Below are 12,242 nucleotides of genomic sequence, written 5' to 3'. Positions count from 1 at the left end.
CCCAATGACCCCAGTCAGATTATTTTCAACATCACATATATAGTTAGGGACAAATTTCTTCACCATGGATAAAAGCAGCAGTGTGGCAAGATATGTGCTCCTTGCACTGATATAGCTGTCATATAAGTGGAAGCCCAAGGTGATATTAGGTAAGATGTGAGGGTCTTCGTTGATCTGCTTGACTGCAAATGCCAAGGCCACAATGTGCTGGTAAAGCTTAGGCACCACCCTAGGATGAGAGTTGCAAACTGTATCATAGGGAATTTCAACAAATGTATTCTTTTACACACCAACAAAGTAGTTAATCATATCGAGTTCAGGGGGATTTACACTCAGTCCGTTCTACTATTGAATAGCTCTTATCAGTAGAAAAGCTCTTCCTGATGTTTAGTTGAAATCTCTATTCTTGTTACTTGAATACCCTGATTTGGAGCTTGTTCCATCTTCTTAGTGACAGCCCTTGAGATATTTGAACATGGCTATCATTCTTCCCCTAGGTCTCATCATAGCTAAACATATCAAACTCCCTCAACCATTCCTCATAAGGCTTGGTTTCCAGACCATCTTTGTTGCCCTCCTCTGCACATGTTTCATCTTGCTAATACGTATCCGTCTTAATTTGTGCTGATCATTACTGGATACAGGACTCCAGGTGACCAAGGCAGAATAGAGCAGTACTATTACTTCCTTTGATCAGGACACTATACTGCTGTTGATGCAGATCCCTTGAACCTTTCCTACTACTGGGAAGCCAAGTGTTCCTCATCTTATTTTTCTGCATTTGTCCCTACTGGAATTCATGTTACTTTTCTCCCAAATTTCTAATCGTTTAAGGTAAATAGTATCTAGAACAGGGGTTGCTAATGTGGGGCCCATGGGACGTCTTGCTGTCCACACCAGAGGGGTCTTTTTCTGACATTTACAAAGTCTCTGGTCTCTCCCTGCAGTGACCTCTTTTTCATGAGTCAGTGATTGCCATTGGAATTTACTGAATTCTATACTTCATAAGTACCTTTCAGTGCTGAAACAAAGCTTAGTCTAAGTTCAGAAAAGGAAACATTCAGCTTCAGAACAGGTTTTTAAAAATTCATTCTTACTAACACTCTAGTAGTTCAGATAAAGTCTATCAAAAATTTCTGTTCAAAAGGGCTCTCCCAGACACACAAACATGCATACATTTCAATACATTTCCATTCATTTCTCTATCCAGAAATGGGAATTTCTCCTGTATTCTCTTCATTCCCAAGAGATTCCTTCCAATTTTTTGCCCCAGCATAAGTCCCATTCAAATCTAAAGTGGATTTCCCCAAGAAAAGGGTAAAGGTTTGCAGTCTCAGTCATTATTCTGCAACTCTAGGTTTGGTCCTTCCTCTGATGTAATATATGAGGGGCTTGATTCTTACACAAGCTCTTCAGGAAGTGCTGGTGGGGGTTCCTCGGTGAATGCTGCTGGAGAGGAGAAGAAGGCACCATGGGAAACAATGCCACCAATGATGAAATGTCCTGGCTGATGATACGTGTGAAGTGGATGGTGTGGACCTTGGAGCTTGCATTTTGCTATGTGAGCCTGACATACATTGTAAGAAATCAGTTCCAGCAGCAAGAACACTAAAACCACCATCCTTAATACAAGAGCAACTCTTTGTTCTATGATTTTGCTGGCAATATTATAATTAGCTTCTCCTAGATAAAAATTGTCTCATTTAAATAGTAGATTAATTTCCTGAGAGGATACAATCCAGGAGTATCCAAAATCAGACTTGCTGATCCCAGATAGTATTTAAATAATTCTTGTAGTATCCTTTGTGTTATGTTGCCAGTGGCCACAAAGAATACACAGAGATTTTTGAGAAGCAGCAAATTTAATTATAGCCCTGTTAATAACCAGGCAGGAGTGTAGTTGTTCATCCAATGCTCAGGATTCCCTGTGGAATTCCAGAGGAAATTGCTGAAGAAAATATTCAGAACTGTTATTTTAATTTCGCTTTCATTAGATAATAATAGACCAATGGTGTATGGGTGAAATTAGAAGTTAGAAGCTCATAATAGAAGACCTTGTAGCCAATGGAGACTCCAAAATGTAGCATGGTGTAGTCAGTATCTTCGAATTTGGCTGTGTGGACCTGGATTCACACCAGCCATGTGGCATGTCTGCAATGGCTGCTCATTGCTGTTTTGGCGGATGACAGTGGTGTCCCTCTCAGCCTCCTTCCCCTGTGCCTTGGGAATGCATGTTTGCCCAAACCCTCAAGGGCAAATGCCCCTGTGATTCTGGAGAGGTTGAGTTGGTGCTCCAGGTCCTCCTGTATGACTCCTTTTATAGAGCCTTGTGTACAATCTCTCTTGATTCTGTCAGCCTATGTGAGCTAGCACCTTAGGAAGAGAGAGGATTCTTGAAATCTCTCAGACCACACAGTTCCTCCAGATGCAGCTGAGGGTGGTGAGGATTCCCAAAGTTGCTGAGCCTGACTTTCTAGCCCTTTTGGTGAATTTTAATTCAGTGTCCACCTTCATTCAGTGATGCTGATATCTCTGACTTCTGCAAACTTCTGCATTTTATTTTTTAAATATGTATTCTGCTTCACTTCCACTAGGGCAAGGGTTGGGGATGTGTGGCACTCCAGATGTTGAGGGATTCCAAAACCAAACAACCCCAGCCAGTATGGAAAATGGTCAGCAATGATGAGGGCTGTAGTCTAGCAATATCTGGAGGGCTATAGGCTTCCCATCCAAACTCTAGGGGGGTTAAAAGCAGATAACAACAAAAGAAATATGTGTAACTGTGTTTTTATATCTGCTATAAGCCACCTAAAGTGGCTGGGGAAACGCAGCCAGATGGGTGGGTTTTAAATAATAAATTATTATTATTATTATTATTATTAGTCCTACTTCCTTCCATTTCTGTCTCCACTTGAATATCTGAACCTTCTGTCAGGGGGCCATAATCGTACAGACAATCATTAACAAGCATAGTTAGCTTGTTGTATAACAGTACAGATGTTTACTCAGAAATAATTTTTTTAAGGTTTAATGGGGCTTACTCTGGTTTACTTGCATTCTCCATTCATCATGGTTAGATCTAATCAATTTTATCTGCTCATCAAACATTTGCTGAAGGATGCCAACAGCAGTGGAATAGCAAACAATATACTTGTCACATATATGATACGTATATGTATTATGAATGGACCGTTCTGATCCATCACATGTGTTGGTGAATTAATACCAATTGTGGCTCTCCATCTGTCAACTGAGTGGCACAGTGAGGTCTGCAGGGTCCTTTGTTGCCATCTTTTCCAAGGACCAGGTCAGAATTCATTTACGTTTTCTTATCTAGGACTCTGAATTTCTCCAAGGAGACATGATTCAGACAAAATCTTGGGGGGAGGGGAACCCAATTCAATGGGGCATACGTTATCTCACAGTACATAAACTATGGAACTCACTGACATAGGAAACAATGGTGGGGACAGTGCTTTTGCAGTTGGGTACGGCTTGAAGGTTTCCCACAGGTATCTGGTTGGTCAGTGAGAATACAGGCTGCTGGACCAGATGGTCCATTGGCCTGATTTAAGAGGATCATCCTTCATTGCTACGATCTTGGGTATGGATAGGTTGATGGCAAAATCTGTTAGCAGAACAGAACAATAATTCATAAATGAATATTCCAATATTCCATGGCTTGCAATAGTACAGTTTCACAGATCCTACTATGCTGAAAGCTGTGAAACAACTTTGATCACTGAGAATTAAGGCCAGATAAAGATTTACTTGCATATATTTTGACAAGAATTGCTTTGAATCTTCTTATTAGCACATGCTACAAGAGAATAATGTATATGTAAACGTATGATTGTTTTTTCAAAGCAAATAAGTCAATTGAATTTTCAACTATGGGAATTTGGATTCTAGAAAAAATTATAAAACGCAGCAGCTGAACTTATATTTCCAAATATTCTACTGTTCACAGAGAAAAGCACGAAAGACAGCAAAGGGCAGGTTTATTATTTCTTTAATTTTTCTTCCTTATTAGCTGTTCCCTATTGTTCAGCTCAGGCCTCAGAATAATTATATAACATTTGGGGGAAAAGATGCAACCCAGCAACCCAACACCGGAGGCTAAGATGGAGAAGATCTCCACAGCTACCATATATTTTCCCTTGGTGCTCAGGTAGGAGGGAATAAAGGACAGCCAAACACTGCAGAAGACCAACATGCTGAAGGTGATAAACTTGGCTTCGTTGAAACTGTCCGGTAACTTCCTGGCGAGGAAAGCCACAGCAAAGCTTACAGTTGCCAGGCAACTCATGTAGATGAGGACACAGTAAAACATTGTTACAGACCCTTCATTACATTCTAGTATAATTTCTTCTGTCATTGAGTGCATGTCCACATCTGGGTATGGGGGTGAAGTTGCCAGCCACAGAGTACATATCCCTGCTTGAACAATGGAGCAGGAAAGTAGAATGGAGTGGCCTAGTCCTTTCCCCACCCATTTCCTCATCCTGGATTCTGGTTTTGTAGCCATGAAGGCCAAAACCACCATGAAGGTTTTTGCCAGGACACAAGAAACAGCGGTTGAGAAGATGATACCAAAAGCTGGTTGCCGGAGGAGACATGTGACCTTGTTAGGTCGGCCAATGAAGAGCAATGCACAAAGGAAGCAGAGCAGGAGAGAGATGAGGAGAGTGTAGGTGAGGTTTCGGTTGTTTGCAATTACAATGGGAGTGTTGTGGTGTTTCATAAATATACCTAGTACCAGAGCTGTGACCAAGGAAAGGAAAAAAGAGAAAGAGGCCAAACTGATGCCCAAAGGTTCTTCATAAGACAAGAAGCTGATATCCTTGGGTAGACATGCATTCCGGTTCTTGCTTGGATAGTCATTTTCTGGGCATTTATAACAGTCATTCATATCTGGAAAAAATAAGGATATGGTCCTTAGCTCCTTTAACACCAGCTTGCTGAAATGTTTACTTTCTGTCTGAGAAGAAAAGAGCTCAAAATAAAACATATGTCCAGTACTCTGTTATGTGGCTCAGAGTGATGTCGTCCTATAATCGACACAGGCAAGGCCATTCCTCCTCATGATATTTGAATGTATCGTCACACTAGCTTGAGTGCAGCTTATGTAAGTCAGAAGGAGTGACAAGGACCAGTCTGGATATGATTTGAACCACATACCACCTAGCCTGTATGCTGAGATTAAGCTCTGATTGCCTTTTGTCAGTTCTCCCATTGCAAGATGTGAGGTTACAGGGAACCGGGCACAGGGCCTCCTTTGTAGTGGCGCCCACCCTAAGAATGTCTTACCATCAGATGTCAAGGATATAAACAACAATCTGACTTTTAGAAGACACCTGACGGCAGCCCTATATAGGGAAGCCCTTAATGTTTGAAGTTTTACTGTGGTTGATGTTAATTTGTTGGAAACTGTCCAGCATTGTTGGGGCAACCCAGTCACATAGACTGAATATAAATTATTGTAACTACTGCTACTACCACCAATATCTGAGGGACAATGAGGCAGGGACACACATACAATAACTTCTATCTTCTTTTGAAACTTAACCTCAGCCATCCTGACACCTTTCAATCAAATGGACCCATTTAATCAAATTCTTTCCCTTACCATCCTGGTTTGCAATCTTCCCCTCTGGACATGGGATGCAATCATAGCAGCAAGGGGGCTGTCCCTCCTTCACTTTCTTGCTGGATCCTGGAAGACATTTCTCAGTACAGACAGAACGAGGCTGAGTCTAATGCATAAATGGAAGAGCAGAAGAATCATCGAGAGAATAATGAGTTCAGAATGTTTCCTGTTCTAAGGCTCCTCTCTATGTTTCTAAACTGACACAGAATGCCTCTACCAAGAGCAATTAGTACTTTTCTTTTTAGTAGTAGTAATGTTTGACGTGATGTAATATCTCCTCTATTGTTCTGGGTTGTGGAGGCACACTTTGAAGTTACTCTAGTGTCCCTGTTAATCTTGTTATAATCGTTACTTCTTAGTATGTTGTCCACTAGGTAGACATCTCTAGAATTGATTTGGTGTTGGTGGCTACACCTATTCTTGGACCCATCAGATGCTGTCTGGGGAAGAGTTCCTTATAGTTCCAAATAAGGGGTTTTTGAGGAATGTGTTCTTTATGAGTTCTCATACAAAAATAAAATAAAAATTATGGACAAATACATGAATTGGAATGATGCTATCCAAGAGATTTAGCATTGAGCATGTTAAGGGGAAAATATACTTTACAATACATATTTTGAGATACCTCTCTTTTTTCAGACTGATGCATCCATTCCCTATGCTCTTCACACCTTTGCTCTCAGCCCCCTCCTTCACTTTCTGTATCTTCACCACTTTCCCTGCTTCCATCTCTTCCACTGGCTCCCTTAGAAGACTAGTGGTATCCTGAACCTGCTGCTGCTGTCTGTTTTCACTTTTTCCCTCCTTTTCCCAACCACTTCATTTGTCCACTTGTCTCGCAAAAAGGCAAAATCATGGGGCTTATCAATTCCTACATAGTCTTTCACTCAGTTCAAAACCGGTATTTAATATTTATAAAGAAATCCCAATTTCTTTGGTTTATTTTGCAATAATTTTCTTTATATACTTAGGATTCTGGTTGCAGTCTTTCAGAGGGGAAGAAAAAGAACCCATTTTATTAGTCCAACTGACCTCCTGTGTGCACTGTTTGATGTAAGATTGTTTCAAGGTCAACATGATCATGCAAAAATCCACTAGATAGCTAACTGGTCTTTCAGATGTACACCCTCTAGTGCAGGGGAAGTGTATGCCAAGGCTGTGATTGGCTGAAAGAAAACATGCCCTCCTGTGTCTAGGCCTTTTCATAGAAAAATTGGTATTTGACTTGGGCCTACTGATCCACATTCAGATGAAGATAGTGTGATGTAAAAATCACATTTGTGTGGATGAAGCTTGTGGTGGGGGTCTGTGAAGGGTTGGGATTAGGGTGAGTCTTGCTTAACTGTATTTTATAGTAAAAGGGTTCTTCTGTTTTGTAACCTCCTTAATGAAATATTTGCCTTTATTCCTTGTTTCGATAGAAGGCTGCCTTCACATGTCTTCTAAAAGCTGTGTAGGTCTTTTATCTCTTTGACATCTGGAGGGAGGGTGTTCCACAAGGAACACTGTTCTAGGGATATACATGGTGAATTGGCTTGTTTATTTATAAAGCGCTTTATCCAAACCTTTAAGCCTGGGATTCCCATGGCAACCTCATACAGCTCATTGGTGCAAGCCCAGGCCCACTCCTCTACCATTTTCAATTATTTTTGTTAATGAAATGAATTTTGCATTTTAAACTGAAGATGGAGCCAAAGTGACTGTAGAGTGGCATCTAGTGGCACCTTAACTTTTCTCCAGAATGTTTCTGGATCCCACATGGGGCCTATAGAGAAGATAGAGGGAGCAGACAAGCTAGAGATATAAGTTACATAGAAACAGTGGTGGGCTCCCCAATATTTTATTCAGGTTGTGGACCCTGCTTTGGCCATCCACTAACCAGTAACTTGCAGTTCAAAAGACAGTGATTAGAAAGGCAGGGGGATAAATATTGCTTAAGCTATATTGAATCTCTTCTGAATTACGGTAGATAAGAATGTGGACCTACCTGATTAAACCATCTATGCCATATTATGGCATCTTCATAAAGGGTTAATTTTTGGTCTGGAGGAGCTTGTGGATCTATCCTCCCAACTCTCACTCTGTGCAAACTTTGGTTGGGGAATATGATCCAGTTGATAATATCCAAGCTAGATGCTGCCTCTCCATTCTGGTTGATGAAGACCACATCTCCTGCAGTATTGTTAAATGAGATACTTCTCAGAAAGTGATGGAGCTGGATTGAAAATAGAAAAGACAGGTATTTAGAAAAGACTACAGTCTAATACAGGGCCGAGCAACCTTTTTTCCTGTGTGCAGAGCATTCAGCGAATGGTGGGTGGTGATTTAGGCAACTGTGAGTGGAGTCAGGTCCAAGCATGGAGAGAGCCAACCCATTTTCTTTCACAAGTATGCCAGTCTCCTTTTCTTACCCAAATTATTGCTAGTCTCTCTCTTCCTGTCTACCTCCGCTTCCACTGTTTCATGTTATGGAATGGGGAATTGGAACAAAATATTAAATTCCATGTTCAATTTCTTGAGGTTAACTGATGATGTCATAACTTTACAATATACCATGATTTTTTAAAAACGGTGACAGAAGTTTTCAGTCCTGCCAACTTTTGTTATTTTAAACAATGTATTGGAAAACTTTGATGCTATCTAAGCCTTGTAATGCTGGATTCAGCTGATACTACTGCTGTTAATGCATGACTGACTAGGCTAAAGGCCCACAGACATTACCCCCCAGTCACCTCAGAACAAGTTGTAGGAAAATATGAGAAGTGTAAAGGAATCATGCTTATTCTCTGATACGAGGAATAAACATCTTCACTTTTTGTGGCTTTCTGTTGGGCATATCTTAAGGACAAACTTCCTTTCATCCCAAGTTCATTTTTTTGTACTGAGAATATGTGACTAGTATGATCAAGTTGGCTGTGGCTTTGTGCTTCTTCACCTGGTCTTTAGGATTGCTTTATTTTGTATTACCTTTAAGACTTAGAAGAAATATCCACAGGAATTGCTCTGTTGCTAAGAAATGTCTTTGCAGTGTGTAAAACAGAGGTCATTCCTAGACTGTTTGAAACTATAACAGAGGGAAACAACTTTAGTGTTGTTTCCAACTATGCTTTCCTCAGACCCATTTTAATTAAGGAACCTAAATAATCTTACAAGTTTCACTAGGAAAGGACAAATTTTACCAAGGAAATTCAGGGTATACAGTGGTACCTCAGGTTAAGTATTTAATTCGTTCTGGAGCAAACAAACTACACTATGAAGCCACAATTTCTTCTTGGCTTACTAACTGTGGTTTGTTTGAGCACACCAAACCAAAATCACTGGCTTGGATTTATCACAAAGTCAAGGACCATGGTTTGTTTACTCATCCTAACAGAGGAGTGAGGCTGGAGCAATCTCCACATTCATTATAAACTTTATAATGACGTGCAAACTGGACATTTGTTTCTCAGTAGGAGATGCCTGTTCTCAGTTTTCAGAAGAAAGGAAATCACACCTATGGTTTTTCTGTTACATTTTGGAAGTAAAAATTCCCCACCCTTTTCTTTTTTAGCTCATTGTTTTTGATTACAGTGGTATCTCGGGTTACAGATGCTTCAGGTTACAGACTCTGCTAACCCAGAAATAGTACCTCAGGTTAAGAACTTTGCTTCAGGATGAGAACAGAAATCTTGCGGCAGCAGCAGTACAGCAGCAGTGGAAGGCCCCATTAAGTAAAGTGGTACCTCAGGTTAAGAACAGTTTCAGGTTAAGAACGGACCTCCAGAACAAATTAAGTTCTTAACCCAGGTACCACTGTACTGGCTTTTGCAAAGTAGCTGTAGAGATGTACCAACGTTTTCTGGCACATTATGAGTTGAAACAAGTGTTATCAAACAAAATATTTGTAAATATGATGCAAATGATTTATGAGAGATGTGATTTATTTTTCAATATACCTAAAGGTAAAGATAAAGGGACCCCTGACCATTAGGTCCAGTTGTGACCAACTCTGGGGTTGCGGCGCTCATCTCACTTTATTGGCCGAGGGAGCCAATGTACAGCTTCCGGGTCATGTGGCCAGCATGACTAAGTCGCTTCTGGCGAACCAGAGCAGCGCACGGAAACACCGTTTACCTTCCCGCCGGAGCGGTACCTATTTATCTACTTGCACTTTGACGTGCTTTCAAACAGCAAGGTTGGCAGGAGCAGGGACTGAGCAACGGGAGCTCACCCCGTCGCAGGGATTCGAACCGCCAATCTTCTGATCGGCAAATCCTAGGCTCTGTGGTTTAACCCACAGTGCCACCCGCGTCCCAATATGCCTAGAGAGGCATATTCAATATGCCTAGAGAAGTCTTAATATCCCAGATCTCAAGCCCTTCTTCCCCACACTCCCTTTTCCATCTTTCCCTTTCTCCCTCTCCATGAGACACAGTGTTGTGCAGCCACCTGCTCTGAGGAAGGATTTGGTGGATCTGGGCTAGAGAGAATGCCGAACCTCTCTATTGACTATGACCACTACTTCCTTTCTGTGAATGCAGATCTCAGTGGGCTGCAAAGCTTCTCTCATACAAATGCTTTCTCCTCAAATACAGGGCAGTAACCACTCAAAATAGGACACAACCATCATTTCCCTTTCCTCTGGGAGTATGCTGCCATTACATAGTCCAGATTTGCAAGAGGCACAATATGTGGGGAATCATCTAGGATACCATCATATCAATGCCTTCTTCTCTGTCAGCAGATTCATTTCTGGACTCTGCCCAAATGTTTGAACTCTGAGAGGAAAGACTAAGGTGACAGCATTTTGTGATCCCATACATATTCAACAGAGTGGGGTGGGTGCCCAGTGCCATATAATATTTCCAAAATAAAACCATAATCCTCAAAAGGATGTGCCAGACTGAGGACAGTTGGGAGAACCCTCCAGGCTATCAGCAGCCTCCTCCTCCATTTCTCCAAGCGTCCTCCGGTGAGCATTCCTCTGGAAAAGGCACCCCCTTCCTCTCCATGGCACTCCAGCAGCATAAACCAGCTTGGTTTATGCACACTAATCTTCTGGCTTAACACAGCAAGAAGAATGAAGCATCATAGTTATAAACTACTATTTATTTACACTATATTACATGGACATGGACTCTCTCTCATCCAGCTCCAAGAGAAAACAGGCAAACGTGAAAGTACATCACATAATACATACAGATAGGGCTTTATCCAGATCTCACGCTTCCTCACAAAAAGACTATGTGATTTGCACAAAAGTGTGAGAAAGAAGGCTACCTGCAGAAGCCCAAGAGCTCTGGGCAGGAGGGACCAGTGGCAAGAATCGTACCGAGCCTAGCTCTACCCAGACACATGCTTTGATCACACCAAGACCTCCCCAACTATCCAGAATGAAGCATCTTCGCCCTAGTGCATCCCTTTCATGAAGGTAAGACGTAGGGGGGGGGGGATAGGTCAACTGTGATGTCATGCATTCCTCCTCCCCCAGTGTTGGGCACAAGTCTGATTATGAGGAAGCAACAGAGCTCTCACTGTTGAGGTTGTACAACATTTACCTGCCAAAACTGTGGATTCAGTTTCTTCCCTCTCCCTCCATACACCATTCCTCTGTGTCTGAGTCTGGATCTGGACATGGCATGTAAAGCATGGGCCATGGCATAAACAGCACTGTGGATGCTGTAACTGTGGCCTGTCATGCTCATTTCAAAAAATGATCCAGGAAGGTTCTCCAGCTTCTCTTCTCCGGTGCAAATATCCCCCTCCACCTTGTCTGTAGTGATATCTGGAAATACACATCCAAAGGCCTGTTGCCAGAAGTCCCTGATAAAACCGTCCCCATCTGGGCTGGAAGGGTTTCTGTGCACAACATACTGATAAAATCCTGGTGGGTTTCTGAAATGAATTTCAAAGGATATAGCACCACTGAATACTCCTGAATCCCAGTTCCTTTGAAAGACAAATGATGCGAACTCAACCTGGGCCGTTATTATCCATACTTTACTTTTTACATTATTAATCAAGTCATCATGTTTTGATAGGTATGGAAGCCATCTAAAATTTGCCATGGAATAAGACTCTCCAGAGGTCACCACTACGTTAGCTTTGCTACTAAATATTTTGTCTTGTATATTGGCCCCCCGTTCTAGCAAGCCATACATTTCAGAAATAAAACTGAAATCGGGGATTCTTTCTATGAATGCAACGCAGACACCACTCTTGGTAAACATTGGGGAAATAGTTTGCACAAATCTTTCTCCATTCTCATTGTCTGTTGCAATGACTCCAATCCACGTCCACCTGAAACGCAGAAGCAAAGAGAGAATTCCCTCATACTGAAGGGCTTCTGAGGCTGCCATCTGGTAGAAGGGAAGCCCTGGGCTTTTATCATTCATCACTGGAGCAGAGCCATAAATGAGCTAAAAAGTAAAGGGAAGAATAGAAGAGACAAAGTAGATTCCTTTCGCAGTATTCATATAAATTATGTTAGTCAAATATGCCCTTTGCTAATGTTTCAGGGTTTGTTTGCCTCCCTCTCAGCCCTGGGCTTTTATCATTCATCAGTGGAGCAGAGCCATAAATGAGCTAAAAAGTAAATGGAGGAAGAGAAAAG

At 41.6% G+C, this 12,242-nt stretch overlaps 1 protein-coding gene across 1 annotated transcript; it reads right to left on the bottom strand.

Moving 5' to 3' along the window:
- Positions 1-4,012: 4,012 nt before the first annotated feature.
- On the bottom strand, positions 4,013-12,042 carry LOC310662996 (vomeronasal type-2 receptor 26-like; the record flags this gene model as incomplete). Its single annotated transcript, XM_083410463.1, has 4 exons — positions 11,188-12,042; positions 7,638-7,865; positions 5,630-5,756; positions 4,013-4,914 (listed from the first exon to the last, which is right to left on the bottom strand). The coding sequence occupies exons 1-4, from the start codon at positions 12,022-12,024 to the stop codon at positions 4,013-4,015; spliced, it is 2,094 nt and encodes a 697-aa protein (XP_083266589.1). The 5' UTR covers positions 12,025-12,042.
- Positions 12,043-12,242: the final 200 nt, after the last annotated feature.

This window comes from Podarcis tiliguerta, assembly GCF_965153285.1.
Source record: "Podarcis tiliguerta genome assembly, chromosome: 13".
NCBI lineage: Eukaryota > Metazoa > Chordata > Lepidosauria > Squamata > Lacertidae > Podarcis > Podarcis tiliguerta.
The sequence above is the reverse complement of the archived record's forward strand: the minus strand, read 5'-3'. Positions and strand labels throughout refer to the sequence as shown.